This window comes from Lepisma saccharinum, chromosome 9 (genome assembly GCF_977018435.1).
Source record: "Lepisma saccharinum chromosome 9, izLepSacc3.1, whole genome shotgun sequence".
In the NCBI taxonomy this organism is placed as follows: domain Eukaryota; kingdom Metazoa; phylum Arthropoda; class Insecta; order Zygentoma; family Lepismatidae; genus Lepisma; species Lepisma saccharinum.
The window spans coordinates 88,679,798-88,699,397 of record NC_139237.1 but is presented as its reverse complement, the minus strand read 5'-3'; the positions used below and the strand labels follow the sequence as shown (position 1 = coordinate 88,699,397).

The window sequence follows — 19,600 nt, the reverse complement described above, 5'->3', positions numbered from 1 at the left end:
TTCGGCGAGCTTTCAGTGAGGTTGTTATGGGGGACGGGGAGAATTCCCCCTCGAACAATCTTGGACTCAAAAAATGACCCCCACGAGAAATGACACGGGGTGTCCGATTTCGGCCGATCCACAGATCATGTCCCCCTAACACTGGCGAATAAGGAAGAAAATGCAAAAACGAACAACCACCATGTAGAAATTTCAGTTAAATTGCAGACTCGACACTTGTATGTGTGTGTCATTCAGTGGCGGAAATTAGAATGCGTTGGGGAAGGGCTACTGTCATCCACTTTTGCCCCTCACTATGGCCTCTTAACAAGGAAAATATATACTCTCCTTGCCCCCTCACCCCCCAGATTTGGCCCCAATTGCCGATACTGGTGTTATTTTATTTGAGAAGAACACACATGTTTGCTGGTTGTTGTTGAGAGCAAACATATCTATATTCATTTTGATGTCTGTAAACATCCCTGCTCCCTTTCAACTAGGAATGGTATCGATGAGACGAGTCAAGACTTGGCCGAGTGTCGTCTTGTTCCTTGTTTAATGAGGCCTGTCTTATTTTCGCTTTGACTTGTACTTACGAGGGATCGTTCTATCTTTTATGTCTAATTCGTTGTCAGATAATCTAATCAGGACTAGACCTTCAAAATGGAATCCGAACCACTGCAAAATGTACCTCCACCAGGAAAGGAACCCAGGACCCTTTGAGTATACGGTGATATCATAAGTAGATTTGGGGCTATGACGTAGTGTTAACGTCGTCGCCTTGTAATCAAGCGGTGGCAGGTTCGATACACAGTGGAAGGGCCCAACATATTCTTGATCTCGGCCATTTTGGAGGTGATGTGATCAGCACCAACAGCCCTCCGAGAGCCAGGGTACAGCGCTGTAGCCAGGGCCTGACAAGCAGTTTATCGCTGGGTGATGTCTGGTGTGGTCAACGCATCGAGTCCCATGGGGAGAGATGGGGGGGGGGGAGGAGGAAGCTGAATGAGATAGCAGAAAGAGAGAAAGAGAGAGAGAGAGATGGTTTCCTGACATTTGAGACCGGAGTCCATAAAGCGTAACTTGGCGGGGATAAGAGTGGGCACTTGCCGCCCAAATTTTCATGTTTGTTAACCTCCTGAGAGTTGAGGAGCAAAGCAATAAAGAGTAATATTTGTGACCAGTGGCGAAGCGTCCTATGAGGCCCGGAGGCCGGGCCTACCCCAATATATTTGTCTATAACGGATTATTTTATTACTTATAAATTTCATTAAACGACGCTTAATAAAAGAAAACTGAAATTCTTGGTCTTCCGATAATTACCGCAAGTTTGCAACCCTGCCTGGAACCGTATCTGAGCATTCAGCGAGGCCCACCCGAGAGTGCCTCAGCTGGTCCCATACAGGGTTGGCAAAATTTGTGTTTTTTTTAAAAAGAACAAAACAAACTGTTTTTTCTTGTTTAAAACATTTTTTTTTTAAACATGAGTTAAAAAAACATGTTTTTTTGTTTTAAACAAAGTTCTAAACATGAGTTAAAAAACATGTTTTAAACAAAACAAATTCAACCTTTTCCCAGTAACTTATACTTAAAATCGTTAAAGAGAAAAAATACTCATTTTTATGAGTTCAATGGCGACAAGGACAGTTTATTTACCTTTGGAGATAAGGTTTACCATACTGCAGGGAAGGGGTGTGCGGGACAGAATTTTTTGGGTCGAGACGGGAAATTCTTTAAATACATTCGGGACGGGGAAAATTCTCAATTTCCCGAAAAAGTCGGAAAATTTTCGGGACGGGAAGTGTTCGAAATTTCCCAAAGCTCTTGAAATCTCGAATTCTACCCGTAATTTCCATCTTAAGTGCTTGTTTTTGCACTTCTGGTACAACACCACAATGCAGAGAACGTCTAGAATTGACGACGTTTTCAAATTACCATTCGGAATTTCCAAACTGCTTGGGATCCCAAAAAGTCGGGAAGTCATTTCCGGAAGTCGGGATCGGGACATAAATTTTCTTTCCCGATCCCGGTCCCGACTTTTCGGGATACCGCACACCTCTACTGCAGGCATAGGCGCCGACTCCATGGGGCTTGGGGGGCTCTAGCCCCCCAATATTAACAATGTAGGGGCAGATCCTCCCAAATAATTTTGCTTAAGATGATCTAATGTATTATTTTGCTTCTCTTGTAAAGTTTACTCTGAATTGTGCCACATGAACTTAACTTTCAATACACATTTAAAATTTTCTAGACCATCAACTTTGGGGGCTGAAACCGCTAAACCATCAACTTTGGGGAGGCTATGACCAGAGACAGCAAAACGCATGATTTATTACTAGTATATACTAAGTATGTGTCCTCCTCCGTAGTCGAGTGGGTTAAGGCGTTCACTCGTCTTGAGATCGTTCGCTGCGGGACGGCGTAGGTTCGAATCCGGCTCTGGTCGGAATTTATTCGGCCTAAGTATAGGGCCGGTGGCAACCCACCATCGTGAGGAAATTGGGAAGCTCCGAGTGAGTGAGCGTAATCCGGTCGAGACGACCTACTATAACGGCTGGGGATACGTCGGGCTGACCCCCCGACTATTCCAATACTGGTTGAAGATCTCCACGCTTAGAGGTGATGACGAGAGAAAGTGTGGGAGGGAGACCGGCAGTCGGTAGGCATGTCCAGGCCCTTCATGGGCTGTTGCGCAAAGGATTATTATTATTATTATTATTATTATATACTAAGTATGTAATTATGAGTATTGTTAAAATTTTTACTAAAAAAGAGTTTCAAAAGACGATGTGCATGAACTAGGGTAGTGGATGGGACGTTCAGGCTACAAATGGCTCTCGCATGACATTCAGAACGAGATCATTGATATATTAGGGAGATCTCTTTTACGCTCCGTGGTAGCAGATAATAAAAGTCGGGAATATTTTGCTATTATGGTTGACGGTTGACGAAACTTGTGACATATCCATCCGTAGACAATTAATATTCTGCATTCGAACTGTGAATAAAGAATGATATTTTTGAGGAATTCATGGGCTTTTATTAAAGGTGTGCTAGACGGGATCGGGACGGAAAAAATTTTCAATTTCCCTACTGAGTCGGGAAATATTTTTTAAAAATTTCCCGAAACTCTGAAAATCTCGAATCATACACGTCATTTTCACTTTAAGTGATTTCTGGATTAAAAACTAACAATTACGGTAAGTTCCAGAAATTGACACTGCAGAAAACGTCGAGAAATAACGACATTTTCAAATGAGCATTCGGTATTTCCCCACTGCACGGGATCCCGAAAATTCGGGAAATCATTTCCCGAAGTCCGGATCGGAACGGGAATTTTTTTCCCCGATCCCGGTCCTGACTTTTCGGGATCCCGCACACCCCTAGCTTTTATGAGATTCCGAACACTGAGGCCAAAACTTAAAAAAGGGAGAGAGTGAGTCATTCATTAATTTATTTCAGTGATCAGAGCCTCCCCCCAATAATTTTGACAAGTCGGCGCCCGTGTCTGCAGGGACAAAAGTTGTGGGTAATAGCCCCCTTTTTCCGCCACTACTGAAGTAGGTTACGATTTATATTCATCTAAATTTCAAGAAACTAAATATTTTAGAATTACTATCTTCGTCCTGAAAAAATCACGGTGAAATATTTCCTGCTGCCTGAACAGTTTATATAGCAGAAAACAACCTGCAGTGTCATAATAGATTCTTCAGATGAATTTATCTTTCAAAGTACAAAATTATGTTACCAAAAGTAAGCATCTGCGCTTCATTCAGTTATACAGACCAATTAATCGTATCGCAAAAGAAAAAAAATCACGTCATGATCAAAATCACGCATTGTATATTTAGATAATTAGTTTCCATACGAAACAAGGAACTGAGAGGTTTCGATTTCTACAGTAAAGAACGGGTCTTTCTTGTCGCACAACAATTTTGCTACCTTGTGCATACATAGCTAGCCTGCCTAACCTAACAACATAGGCATTTAGCCTAAAATTAAAAAGCTTTCTCCCGTAACGTCAGAAGAAAAGGTTGCTCAAGTGTTGTGCGATAAGTGAGTCCGAAAAATAGGGTTGCCAAACAAAAAAATATCACAGACTATAAAATATCTACCACCAAAATGTGTTTTAAACACTTGTAAAAAAACATGTTTAAAACACATTGTTTTAAACGTTTAAAACATTTGTAAAAAAACAAAGCCGTGTGTTTTAAACGTTTAAAACAAAGTGTTTTAAACACTTTTGTTTTAAACATGCCAACCCTGGTCCCATAACAACCTATGTGATTCGTGCAGGAAAGCATAATTTCAGGGGTGCGTTCGCCTGTAATGTAACGTGAGAGGCCGGCCTTTTTTGTCTCTCTCACCCTCTCTCCCTGACTTCCGAAGAGTGCCGATCGTGTACGAGCGCGTGACGAAGCAGTCAGTGGACTTACAGAGCTTGTTGAAGCAGTGTTTCCATGGAAGATTCAGAGCTGTGCCGGGAGCGGAGCACACCCAGCTGCTAACATGTAGCGAAAATGTGTTGCTAACACATCTAAGCCTGGCCTCCTAACCTATCAAAGTAGGCATTATTAGAATTCTAACTGCAAATAATGCATGCAAGTTGGTTACCAGTGTTAAGTTTGGTGCTTTCAGCTCTTTTGAGGAACCGCTTTTCGCGAAGTGTTAGCTGCTGGATGTGCCCCACACCAATCTCGATTCAGAGAGGGAAAGTATTTTATTTCTTTGAGGAAAGGGATATTGAGACGAAATTTCCTTTCATGATCAGTGACATAACTGAAAACGCGCTACTTTTAAAATGGGGCAAAGTACGTACAATGCAAACGTATAGAGAAAATCCATGTTACTGAAATTTTATGACTGTGTGTTTCTCTGTCCGTGTTCTCATTTAGCATTTCATCATTTTCTAAATCATATTATATTTTTTTTAAAGAAGTCGCCTGTTGAAGAAGAATTATATGCATAAAAATGTTAAAAGGAAATAATTGATTGATTGATTTAGTTTATTTTACTTGGCTTTCTGCCATTTTTGGCTAATTGGGAAGATGAGAATGAGCGATAATATGATGACCAGAGGCGAAGATATAGTATAAGCAATGCAAGCACTGCTTGCATAATTCGAATATCATTTAATGTACTTAATGTTCTAACCGTATTTAGTTTCCATCGCACTCGATTTCGCGAAAAAATGCGGCCGCAAACTCCCCCAGCAGCTCTGTAGCAAGCACCAGCCTCAATGCTTGCAGCCGTTCTGCGGGAAAATAAGGCCTCCGAAGGAGTCACATGGCGAAGCGTGAAATTCTGGTGGAACCCGTCCACAAAGCTTCTACAAAAAGCTGTGCTTTCCGAGCTTGCGTGATTCCCGAAAATAGCCGAGTTCAACCGAAAGCAGAAGGATTCATCTATGGGTACGTTGCCAGCAAAAACTAGTAACGAATATTTGTCTTCATGAACACGTAAACAAGATCGCAAATATAATAATAATTGTTAGTCATAAAATAACTAAAAGAAGTTATTATCACTGTTCTAAATTCCATATATATCATATTATATTACAAATTATTTTAGATTTCGCGAAATGTAAAACGCGTAGAGTGCCACACACGTAAATTTGCCGTTGCGTAGAAACGAATTTTCGTTTCGTCTCCCTCTCCCTTAGCATCATGTGTTCTACCCTGCTCGAAAACCTTCGCTATTGTTGCCACATTGTCATTCCATTCCTGGACACACTCGCGCAAACATCATTGAAAACAATTGACTAGCGCTCCAGCTCGCGGTTCCCACCGTTCGGTAGGGACGCTGATGTGGCAATATAGCACGACGTAGTGCTTGCTTCTTTTATGCAGTGCATGTTCATTGGCTAGCTAGTAACTAGTGTTGCCAACTGTAATAATGAAGCACTATTTCTGTCACGGAAGGGGAAAAGGCAGGTAAAGTGGCGGTGAGTTTTGTTGGATTGGAAGCACCATATTTTTATTTTATACTAAGAATTTGACCGGTTTGACGTTGTGTGCGTGTATTGCGTGTGTGTATGTAAAAGTGTGTGTTTGCTAATGAACGTTAAATTCCATAATGCCTCCAGTTCTGTCGAAGTTGAAATCAAAAACCTTGCATAGCCAAGCTCGGGAAATTCTAAGCAACGTGCACGAGTTCATGAAGGAGGAAGCCAGTCATGGTGTTAGCATCCCAATAAAGCATTTTGGCAAGAGAGCAGCGAACAGCAGCAACAAATTGTTCATATTTCATAATTTTGGAATTATTCAAAATAAATAAATTATGTGGCTCCAACATCATTTCAACTCTGGCTCCGGCACGTGTTCTTGTAGAAACTGCATAGAGGAGGCTGTCATTTTTGCTGCTTAATGCGATACATATTGTTTTCTGTGTTAAAATTGCCATGCTTTGATGGGTGACCAAGTTCATAGCAGGGCCGGCGGAAGGGGAGGGCGAACCGTCCCATCGCCCAGAGCGGCAAAATTTGAAGAGAAGAAAAAAATAAGCCTATTGAAAACTGTGATCAAGCGAGATATTCTTTTGCGCTGAATAGTATTGAAATAGCATAAGAAGTCTCATTATTTATTTTATATTTTGATGTTTTAGTTAGGAATATATTGATTTTCAATTTTCCGTTGCTGCGTAATGACCGGGGGGGGGGGGGGTCGAAATAGAGCGGCATCTGCCGCCACCTCCCAGGGAGGCAAAATGACTAGCGCCGGCCCTGGTTCATAACAAAAGAAAAAGCCGCACAGCTTATCGTCTAGTGGCAGTATATGTACTTGTTATTGTTGTGGAAGCCGGCATCCTTTGTAAATGTACAACAAAGGCAACCGACTGTCGCCGATCTCAGAGAGGAAATAATAATACTGCTTCAGGAGGAGTGTTATGGTGCAATTGTAGCGGTTTAACACGTTGGCATGTTATTATCTGCCGTTGCAGTTCCATACCAGTGTATACGGGTTTTGGGAGTGAAAAGTTAGAACGCCACCAGTGCATTAATGCAATGAAAAATAATATATATATTTTTTTATTTTGTTTGAAATCACTCAAATAAGGAATCGTATGAAGAAGTCTTCTTTGCAGCATTTTTGGTAATTTTACTTATGTGTTAGTTCATATTTTGCGAATTTTTAGTAGCTACATACAAAGCCACTTGTTAGTACATATTAATCCTAGTCCTGGTATAATGCATGACGTTTAAAACTCAACGTTAGATAGACCTGAATTCTCTAATTGTATTGTTGTACGTAACAGCTGTGCATCGGCGCACTGCAGCGATTTTTCTATCTGCTCCATTAGCAACACTGCTTCTTTAGTTGTTTCGCGCATCGCACGGCAGAATTATCTGCGCTGGACTCTAAAAAAAGTTGACATTGGGAGTTGGGGCAGTGGAATTTCTGCACCCCCGTGAAGAGTTTTCTCAGGGAGGGAGGGAGGATTGGACGGACCTTGGTCCTGCACCCTGCTTCCTGGTCGGTCCAGCTCAAATTACGCCAGAAGTGTTGACCGCTACCAGTGTTTGCAACTGCCAAATTATTTACGCAGTAATTCAAGTGAGCTCTTTCACAAATTTTACAATCAATAAATTGACTGCTTTTGAATAAAACTTGGGGTGAAAATAAAGCTATCTGAGAAAGAACTATCTACTGATATTTGTACATGGCATAGAAGTAAATCGTATACATTCTGCATATTATGAGCACAAGAATATGTTTTAATGATTGATTGATTGATTTGTTGTTTTAAGTCCACTTTATGCACAGTAAGGCTAATCGGGACTGGACCTACAGTTTAAAATGGGATCTGAAACACTTGTGCCTCCACCGGGTATCGAACCCGGAACCCCTTGATTACAAAGCGACGACACTACCACTGCGCCATCGGGGAGGCCCGAATATGTTTTAAGATCTATTATTATGACGCAAGTGGTGTTCCCAGGGTCTTTTTACGGTCCCCATTTTGTCATCTTTTCCTTCCTTTGACGTTTTTTCTTAGATATACTGGGCGAAAAGGGGGTTATGTCTACCATCCACCCCCCCTTCGCCCCGGGCACGCCATTGAATGACACTTTATTACTTAAATTTTAATGTACATACTCGTTCTGCTGAAATGATTCTGATTCCTCCGCGTAATTTTTATCTCCAAACTGATATATTTTTTGTGACGGATAAAAAAAATTAAGAAAATAGGTTGGTATCACTTTCTGTAGTTTCAGAGATTTTCAAAGTGATCTTGTGTGGATGCTTGCAGTTGTGGAAAGCGCGTGGGATAGTGTGAGTGTTTGTTGCTTCGTGTTTTGTGCTGTGAATTTATCGGAATGAACGCGTATTTAGGAACGGTTGATGTGAAGTGCGGGTGTATTATTGAGCAATTGAAAATTGCTTCGTTTAGCTCGAGAGAGATACCAACACCGCATTTACCGGACTTAAAAACAAGTTAGCCCAAGGGGCTTTGTGCGACATTTCCAAAGGGTGGCATCCAATGGACCAAGAGTTTGAAATTTATTGTGGTGAGTACATCGTCTATGCATGTTTTTCTTTGCTTTGAAATGAGTTTTTTATTGTTTGTGTTTAACTTTTTATTTAGTGTTTAAGTTACTCCAATGCGGTTTTTAGGGTGCCCAAAAATACTAAATTACATCATGCAGCGTAAAATAAACAAATGATTCCCATTTTTTTTTTATCTAAATCGGTTTGGTCACCGTTTGACCATATTAAATAATAATGAACAAATAAAGGTACTAATAAGTAAGTAAGAAATTCCGTCTCCCTTTAGTCGTATGCGGAAAGTTCGCATATGCAAAACGTTTAATATCATATGAATAACGTTACCTGGATTTTTTTAAAAAAGTAAATGTGACGTTTGCGGATCATATGGTTTATTTTTTGTACAGTCACTTTATTACGATATTTTGACAAATCCAGCGACTGGGTAAATGAGGCTATAAACCTTGAATCTTTCCCCTCGGCATGTCGTTGTACTACATGTTTTGTTGTACTGAAACATTGCTTGCCTCCTTCGTAAGACTACGCTTCGCTACTGATGATGACATTGACGAAGGGACACTCACGAAGAACACCTATGCCCAGGTGGGAATTCGAACCTGAGGCCCTTGTATTAGCACGCTGTTATAACCAATCTGCCGCGGAGGTCAGCATTAAAAAGAAATAAACGCTAAGTGACGATCAAGTGAACCAACCATTTCTGTAATGCGAGAAACATTTACAATACTGTTATTGAAGTAGCAAATAATTTTTACGAGCAGCTTTAATCTAACAAATGTAAGATGGCTAGGGCCTGACAGAACGGCTTTTTCATTGGGTGACGCGTGGTCAGAACATCGAGTCTCATTGTAAACTTTTTTCTGACCTTCGAGACAGAAGCGCCTTTATTCTCAGATATCTAATCGATACTACCCCGTGCGTCCATTTCGATCTGCAGCCGAGAGATCGGGAGAAGCGTGGCGGGCGGCACTGACGGAGATGCCGACATTTGCGGCCTGAAATGCCCGCTTATTTTTATGGACATATGCAGACATTTATATAAATATTGCAAAACGAGCACTAACCTATGTTATAAGAGTATGGTTTTAATTTTAGTAGCTTAGTGACTGTATGTGCCGATGATTTTGACACGCCCACCTCTTGTGAAACACGGCGTAGAGGTTTGTTTGGAGAACGTTCTAACGCTGCACCAATATCATCGAGTTTTGCTTCGGTTAGAATCCGTCGTTTTTGCTTAGGTGTTTTAAAGTTTAACGATATAGTTTCTCGTAATTTAAGGACAAGATATCTAACCGTATCTCTGTGTGGAGTTGAAACGCATGGGAATTTCTGTACAAATTGCAAGGAAGCTCACGAACACTATTGACTTTTAACGGTTTCTTCTACAGCGTAATCTTGATACAGTGTTGCACATTCAAAACCTCCAAACGATCCCCATCGGCACAAAACTCTTTCAAGGATACAAACTTAAGCAGGACGTTACTGGTCAAAACTATGATTAAAATGTTTTATTATCTGTGGCTCTTAACATCGTTTCTAAAGCGTATTTTTTTGTGTATATAAGAGCAGAACTTGGATGAATTACAGAAGAACTTTTGCGTGTTATAACACAGGTTAGTGATCGTTTTGCAATATTTATATAAATGTCTGCATATGTCTATAAAAATAAGCGGGCATTACAGGCCGCAAATGTCGGCATCTCCGTCAGCGCCGCCCGCCACGCTTCTCCCGATCTCTCGGCTGCAGATCGAAATGAACGCACGGTAGATTAAAGTACGTAGAATCTGAACCAATGCCTCCAGGAGGAATCGAACCTTCTACTTCTTGATTATAAGGCGAGAACGTTAATCACTACATTATCCTTTACAATCACTATCCCGACTTAAGAAGACGAGATTCAGGCAATATGTTATCTTTTATTTTCTAGGGGCTATATTTTAACATACTACTGTTAAAAAAAATCACATCTTCCCCTCCCCCCAAACCCTGCTCCGTCCTGTGCCTACCCTTCCAGAGACAGCACGCTTCGCCACTATTTGTGACTTCGAAAAATGTTATAGTTATTCAGCAAATAATCATGGATGCTATTTTTACGGGATGAAAAATTATTTCGACTCAAACCCCCCTCCCCAAAAGTTAAGCCTCGGTTAGATTCTCCCTCCCCCCTTCCAAGTATAAGATTCCAGGTTACGCCCATGCCGGAGTCTGGTACTTCTAATTTTCAAGTAGCTTTACAAATGTCCTCACGATTCTGGGTGAACACAGAAAATTTTGGAGACTCCCCCCTGCGCCGGGAATCGAACCCGGGACCGCTCACAGCAAGGGTCAGAGCGCGTACCAGACATTAATAAAATGAACTCTAGTTGACTTGTACCTTCCATCCACATTTATATCTGGACTGACTTTACTCTTGCATGTCTGGATACTCGTAGTCGCCTACCAATGAAATTCTACAGTTCGTCCGCGTATGGAACCCTTGATTTCGTCGATTTAGGGACATTTTACACCGAAGAGACAAGTGTCGCTTGAGGATTTCACCAATCGAAGCAGCCTGGCGTGAAACATTGCTGTTGATTGGCTCGTTTCCAAGCGGCACGCGTCGCTTCGGTTTAAAATCTCCCTTACACTTACTAACAGTTCTCCCAGATCGGATTTGCAACTATTCAAGACAGTGGTCCTCATGACGTCATCATCGAAAGGAAACAATCCCCAAAGCACCGTGAGTTCGTCACGTGACCTAATAGGAAATGCGTGCAGCTAAACATCTGTAATGTGACGTAAAGAACAAGTGTTTCTTATGCAGCAGTCAAGAGAAAAAACAAGGCTTCAACAACCTACAGTGAAGCTACTGGCTACATATCGTTAACAGTGGAGCTGGTTGATCATGGTAGTTCGCCGTCGGTCATCTTACATACAGATACAGGAACCACATTATGTGGAACTTTTACAAGGTAATTTATAACTTTTAAAACTAGTTCGTTAGGATCCAACGGATGGTATCCAATCTCGTCTCGTTGGTAAACAAGTTTCAACATTTTTCGAATAAAACAAAACTATTTTATTCTAAGACTTATTCGAACACGCCAATGCAGGGTGACCAAGTGACCATAAGATAGATCACATATTTTATCGTAATTGTAAAATTGCATACATTCAGGGGAAATCCGTTTTTCGAGAGGCCGTAACGAAGATTCACACAAAAAATGTTAAGAAAATTTGTTGATGACCTACGCTGCGGAAGTTATGCGGTGATATCCTGTACATTCATGGACACTTTTGGGTTGTAACGATTCCACTGAAACTTAATGGAATTGTTACAACCTAGAAGTGTCCGTCATGGCCGTAGGCAGGAAAAATTTTCAGGGGGGGGGGTTCATTCATAATTGTTCCCAGGGCGTCGCCAGAAATTTGAATAATAGTAATAATAATAATAATTGTACAATAATAATTAAAATTTCATAATAATAAAACAATTTTATTCCATAATAATAATACTAATAATAATTATTATTATATTATTGTTATATCCTTGAGGGGGCTTACTGAATCCAGCAGATGAGTGAATATCCAGCATCAGTTCCTCTTTGTTTTTTTCACGTTTCATACAGTGTGTACTGAAATGCACAATTATTTTACTTCGTCATTAAACTTTAGATACCTTCAAGAAAAAAACTTTAAAAAGTTAAATGGAAATTTTAGTCATAAAGTTTTTGCTGTTTGACTTTAAAATTATTTTTTTGGAATTTTGAAAAGTGTGGAACCAGTTATTCTCTTTAAAAACTTAGCCTGGTGCATGGATTGTAACCTCAATAGCAAACGTAATGCGCTACGAATCTAGAGGTACTAAGTTTGAACTCCTATCAAGGGGGGTTTATTTTCGACTTTATCGGACGGGGATTGGGACAATCATAAGGGAATCTTCAGTCTATATTCCTTGTGACGCAGGAACAACACTGGAAAGATGACAGCAGAAGTGATAATGGAGGGGTCGCCGGTGGGCTGCAATTCCGAGAATAAATCCTGTTTCACTCAACTTTCAGAATTCCAAATGTATGAAAATTCTAGCTCGATCGTTTGAACATTGCCTCCTTGTATTTTTGTGATGCATCGAAAAAAAAATTGAAAATTTGTTACAGATTTTGGTTTCTGAACATCCATTAATCCAACATGGCAGACGTTTCGGGGGGGGTTGAACCCTAGACCCCCCTCTAAATACGGCCATGGTGTCCGTGACTGTACAAGTGCGCCCGCAGGATTTTTTCTCATGGGGGGCAGTCATATAAATGTTTATTATTATTATTATTAGTTACTACTACTACTTTACAAATCAAAAAATTCAAATTGGATTGAAAATACTTTGGCGTTGTATACAAGTTCAGACTGGAGTTACTATTTAGATAGAAGCTGGATTCGCCTCTCTTCCTTTCAATAAGCATCTAGTCTATCACTTTGTTGATGAACGAACAGTTCTTTTTCTTTTTTGCACTCTTTCACAATGCACAGATAACAATCAGAATCAGAGACCACTTAATCTACTGTCCTTCATGGTACCTATAATCATGGCCGTAGGCAGGAAAAAAATTCTGGGGGGGTTCATCCATAATTGTTCATGGGCGTCGCCAGAAATTTGAATAATAGAAATAATAACAATAATTGTACAATAATAATTACAATTTCATAATAATAAAACAATTTTATTCCATAATAATAATACTAATAATAATTATTATTATATTATTGTTATATCCTTGAGGGGGTTTACTCAATCCAGCAGATGAGTGAATATCCAGAACAAGTTTCTTTTTTTTTTTAACGTTTCATACAGTGTGTACTGAAATGCACAATTATTATACTTCGTCATTAAGCTTTAGATACCTTCAAGAGAAAAGCTTTAAAAGTTAGATGGAAATTTTAGTCATAAAGCTTTTGTTGTTTGACTTTAAAATTAAAGTTTTGGAATTTTGAAAAGTGTGGAACCAGTTATTCTTTTTAAAAACTTAGCCTCGTGCATGGATTGTAACCTCAATCGCGAACGTAATGCGCTACAAAACTGGAAATCCTAGGTTTGAACTCCTATCAAGGGGGATTTTCGACTTTATCGGACAGGGAATTTAAAAGCTGGAAAGGGAATTTTGGGACAATCATAAGGGAATCTTCAGTCTATATTCCTTGTGACGCAAGAGCAACACTGGAAAGATGACAACCAACAGAAGTGATAATGGTGGGGTCGCGGGTGGCTACGATTCTGAGAATAAATCCTGTTTCACTCAACTTTCAGAATTCCAAATGTATGAAAATTCTAGCTCGATCGTTTCAACATTGTCTCCATGTAGTTTTGTGATGATTCGAAAAAAAAATTGAAAATTTGTTACAGATTTTGGTTCCTGAACTTCCATTAATCCAACATGTCAGAAGTTTCGGGGGGGGGTTTGAACCCTAGAAACCCCCTTCTAAATACGGCCATGCCTATAATCCATGTTTTAACACGCCGAAGGGTACTGCAAAATAATAATAATAACATTTGCTGTAACTTACGGCCTGTAAGTCACAGAAAACAATATTGTTTGTTATAAAATATCGATACAATTTCACCATTCGAATTACATTTACCCCCCCCCTGCCCCCCCTTGATCCTGTATATATTGTACATCCTGCATATATATTTGGAGAGTCGGGACTAGAAATGCTGTAAATGCAAACAACATTTTATTCAAAGATGTGCAACGTGGAGGTATTGTTGTCACTCGTAAAGACACTACTGTGCGTGGCCACAACATTTGCTTGGAAAGTAGTGAGTAGCTTCGTTACAAAAATCTTAATTGCATCCCATTATTTTACGTTATTTACAAGATTTACAAGACGCAGCTTTGAGAGGTGAGATACACCATATACAGGCACGTATCTAGAAATACATTTCGGGGGAGGGGGTCCGACCAAGTGTCTCAATAATCTCTTTATATATATAAAAATGGCTGTGTGTGTGTCTGTGTGGGTGTTTGTTCCGGCATAGCTAACGCTAGAACGCCTGGAGCAATTTCAACCAAATCTGGTACACGTATCACTTGAAATCTGGAAATAATCTTTTGGGGGTAAGACACCCTTGGCACCCCTAGGAGTGGGATGAGAAGGAATGACATGTAAAAATAATCCAAAACGACCGATATTAAATTCCGCACAAACAGACATCCGTGACTCTATGCAATCCCGCACAACGATAGTGTTTCTCGGGTTGTCCAACATTCAGGCTGTGTTGCGAAAACGACCTATATTAGTGGGGTGAGAGGGGGTGAAAAATAAAATGCCACAAATGACCTAAATAAGTGTCGAATCCATAGTTTTCGGAGTCTCTAAGCTAATTGGTGACATTGACGATGAAATAAAATTAGTTACATTTTACACTATAGTTAGAATTCATTATTTTCCTGGCTAATTGAAGTTTTACATTTAGGTCGTTCGCCGGCCTAACAGCTTGGCTATGAGAGGGGTTTAAACGTTAGAAGGGGGAATAATTAATGCTCCTTTGTCCTTCGCCTATTTATTAGGTAGGAGGCCGAACAGGTAAGGGGGTGAACACGCCTGAGCCTGGTTTGAATAACTGAACACTGATACTTAAATTACTAGTGTCATCACTGTACCTGATCTGGTCCGTTGACGGTGTGTACTTTGGGCACTGCCCATCCTTTGCACGGACACACACCACGAGTCGCACCACTTAGGCTACTCGCTTCCCTCTCTCTCGGCCACTAACTTCTGACTGCCCCGGCGACCTCTCGTCACCGGGGACTTGGCTGGTGTTTGCTGATTTAGCATTTAATGCCGGCTCGTGACAGAAGATTGGGATAAATTAATACCCGGGCAATCAGCTAGTAATAATATCATTAAAGTAATTGTATTTAATTAAAATTAAAAAAATATAAATTAAATATGTAAATTAATTAATATTGTATTGTTATTTTTACATGAATATGTAAAACGATGGTAAAAGAATATTGACATAGCACGTATTCTTTATCAAACTTATCAAAATTTGCATAAAAACAACTGCCCTGGTAAGGAAATTAATGCCAAATACAGTGCGTTCGTTTTGGCTGTGGGCCGAGATAGCGCGTGAACAACTTTGAACATCTCTTATAACACAGGTTAGTACTCGTTATGCAATACAATTGTCTACATGCTAAAGATACGTGCGTAAATAAGCGAGACGAAAATGCCGGCATCTGCGCCATGTTAAGCGCTATCTCGGCCCAGAGGTAAGGAATTGAAAATTTATAATTAAAAAAAAAGGAGTTAGATCCAACTGACGAAAAGTAAAGTTCCTGAATAATATTTTATGCATATTATCACGAGTAGTAAAAAAATCATAAGTGTGTGCATAAATCACTGGGACCAGGGGCGCCAAAACCGGGGGGCAGGGTACACAGAGGAGAAATTGCCATCTTTGATGTCAAATTTTATACAAATAAAAATACATTTCATAAATTTTTCTTGCTCGTTTCGCTGGCAATACCTGCTTTCCTTGTTGTTTTGTTAGTCTCATCGAAGTTTAGAGCCGTAGCTAGGGCATAGAAAAAGGGGGCAGCGGGAGTCGGTTCTGAGCGGCGAACAATCTCAATGAAAAAAAGTTGTAAAAGAGGGAATGCCATGGCGCCCTATTAAATCAATATTGTTTTTAGTTAGCAATAATTTGGATCTAAGCATTTTCTTGCTCGCAACATCATTGTTTTCTACTACTACTACTACTAATAATATTAGCACGTTAATCCTGGTACTTGCCACTGTTTTATAATCAAGATTAGTGTTTCTTTTATTTATATCTGTAAACATATATATGTGCTCCTTTGAACTGCATTACTGTGTCTAGTGTTACATTTTTATACAATTTGTAACCAACGTTAAATAAATACCTTTATGTGTGTATGTGAGAGCATATTAAACTCCCGTAAAGGATTGTGCGATAAAATACAGTATGTAAACAGAATATGATAATCCAGTGGCGATTCCTCCACGTAGGAAGTGAGGAACTTCATACAGTTCACTTATACTCGCTTCCAGTTCTCTACTTTTTGGGAGTTTATTAATAATGCGCGTTATAAAATTATGAGCTCAATATATGTACAATTGACTAAGTTAGCTACTGTCAAGAGTTGACAGCTGTCGCTCGCTCCAGGTGCAACCCAATAGACAATGGACACAAAAGCTTTGCTGCCTCGCTGCTATCACTACAAACAGATGGGTGAGAAGTGAAAAAGGGGCAGGGGGAAGGTTGCGGTTTTAAGCACCCAGCGAGGAAGCATCAAGCATTTCCTCAATCAGTGATGCAAACCCCAGCAAAATGGTATTAAACGTAGCACAGTTTGATCTTTGTTGGCAGCTAGCACTCTGCATTTGACATAGCATAATCTGCAAACGTGAGTCTCTGGGAGAAGGAAATCTAATTCAAAGGAATATGTTTTCAGGAAATAAAAGTGAAAATAGGTCCAAATCTTATTTTTACTTCACCAGCGGAAATGTTACAAATATAAGGGAGTATGCTTACACAGCGACAAGCTTGTTCGTGACGAAATTTTATGGCAGGAAATCGGTAGATTAGGGGTAAGAATTCTCTAAAACCGTTTCAAGTTTTTTTTCTTTTGCTGAACCCATTTCGTTTGTTGAGCCATCGTACACAATAGTCGAGCAATCGACGAGCAGCAACAAATTTCGTGTTGCATGTGATTAAACATTCGCTGTAACTGTTATTTTTTTTTCGGGGGGTCACTTATCTTATCTACTTTGGAAAGTGCAGAAAAAAATGATATTTCGAAGGCGAGGGATTAAATTGAGTTGTTTCTATCAAGTCCACTTTGTGTACAGATAGAATAATCGGGACTGGGCCTACAGTTTAAAGTGTGATCCGAACCACTATGCGTCTCCATCGAGTATCAAACCCGGGACCCCTTGATTACAAGGCGACGACGTTGCGACCACGCCACAGGGGAGGCCTGACGCACAGATTAGAAATAGGTTGAGTGGTTTATCAAGATAAAAGAAAGCTAGCCTCCATTCCATGAGAGCACATATTCTGTCACAAATAGGAATCCTTACCCAATCGCTCTTCGTGTCGAAACAATAGCGCATGCCATGGTTGACAGTCGAAAGCGTTGACACATCTTTTCATGTCAGCAACAAGCACGGCCGTAGGCAGGAAAAAATTTCGGGGGGGGTTCATTCATAATTGTTCCCATGGGCGTCGCCAGAAATTTGAATAATAGAAATAATAACAATAATTGTACAATAATTATTAAAATTTCATAATAATAAAACAATTTTATTCCATAATAATACTAATAATAATTATTATTATATTATTGTTATATCCTTGAGGGGGGTTTACTCAATCCAGCAGATGAGTGAATATCCAGCACAAGTTTCTTTTTGTTTTTTTACGTTTCATACAGAGTGTACTGAAATGCACAATTATTATACTTCGTCTTTAAACTTTAGACACCTTCAAGAAAAAGCTTTAAAAGTTAGATGGAAATTTTAGTCATAAAGGTTTTGTTGTTTAACTTTAAAATTACATTTTTGGAAAATAATAATTTCATAATAATAAAACAATTTTATTCCATAATAATACTAATAATAATTATTATTATATTATTGTTATATCCTTGAGGGGGGCTTACTCAATCCAGCAGATGAGTGAATATCCAGCACAAGTTTCTTTTTGTTTTTTTACGTTTCATACAGAGTGTACTGAAATGCACAATTATTATACTTCGTCTTTAAACTTTAGACACCTTCAAGAAAAAGCTTTAAAAGTTAGATGGAAATTTTAGTCATAAAGGTTTTGTTGTTTAACTTTAAAATTACATTTTTCGAATTTTGAAAAGTGTGGAACCAGTTATTATTTTTAAAAACTTAGCCTGGTGCATGGATTGTAACCTCAATCGCGAACGTAATGCGCTACGAAACTGGAGATCCTAGGTTTGAACTCCTATCAAGGGGGATTTTCGACTGATTCGCTGGAAAGCGAATTTTGGGACAATCATAAGGGAATCTTCAGTCTATATTCCTTGTGACGCAGGAACAACACTGGAAAGATGACAGCAGAAGTGATAATGGAGGGGTCGCGGGTTGGCTACGATTCTAAGAATAAATCCTGTTTCACTCAACTTTCAGAATTCCAAATGTATGAAAATTCTAGCTCGATCGTTTCAACATTGTCTCCTTGTATTTTTGTGATGCTTCGAAAAAAAATTGAAAATTTGTTACATATTTTGGTTTCTGAACTTCCATTAATCCAACATGTCAGAAGTTTCGGGGGGGGTTTGAACCCTAGAAACCCCCCCTCTAAATACGGCCATGGCAACAAGCCCTCCTCTGGGCAAGGTCACTGCATCGCCCAACGGCATTTATACAAAGGGAGGTGTGAAGACACGAAGGTAAAAAAAGAAATGGACTGAACTGAATCTCGCGACCCTCGAAAAAACGGTCAAGGGGAACGCCCACCTTCGTCACCCTCCCCGATGTCTTCTTAACAATGGATGAGTGGCAAGGCGCTTGGCAATCTGAACACTCCAAGATTTATGGCTGTGATTTTCCCTTGGGTTAGACAAACAGACGAAGTTTAAAGAAGTCGAGTACTATAGGCGTGTGGAGGTAGGGTAGTCAAAAATGGCGTGATCTGCCTTCTGCTTCAACTGTCTTTATTCCCCTCTCCCAGGCATCCATTGATCACAGGCCAGGTTTGTCCTAAAACAGTCCTCGCTACCCACTAGTGTGTCGCCTGCATATTGTTGTTTGCCAAACCTATTCTTGGTACACCCAACAGCAAAAGAAACAGTAGGCGAATTGTCCATCACCATTTTCATTCGGTCTGTATTACACAATGTAATGATAATGAATTGAAATAAAGACGTCAATAAGTAGAGGATAATACCTGCTTCGAACCAACATAATTTCACTCCTTAAAACAGCACATGGTGTAGAATAAAAAATTAATGAAAATAGCGATGGACAATTTGCCTACTATTATCTTTGCCGTTGACTACAAACATGGTGACTGGTGCTGGTGTTGCAGGAGACCTTCCAAAAGGCAAGCACTTCATATAAATGAGTTATTAAAACCATCGCAG

General features: G+C 39.8%; 1 protein-coding gene across 1 annotated transcript in view; it reads left to right on the top strand.

Annotated features, from left to right (window-relative positions):
• The first annotated feature begins 11,351 nt into the window (after positions 1-11,351).
• Positions 11,352-19,600, top strand: part of LOC145992233 (two pore calcium channel protein 1-like) — a 57,665-nt gene continuing 49,416 nt past the window's right edge. Inside the window, exon 1 of the mRNA XM_083128567.1 lies at positions 11,352-11,434. Coding sequence (XP_082984693.1) covers positions 11,368-11,434 — 67 coding nt within the window. The 5' untranslated portion in view covers positions 11,352-11,367. The remainder of the gene's footprint in view (positions 11,435-19,600) is intronic.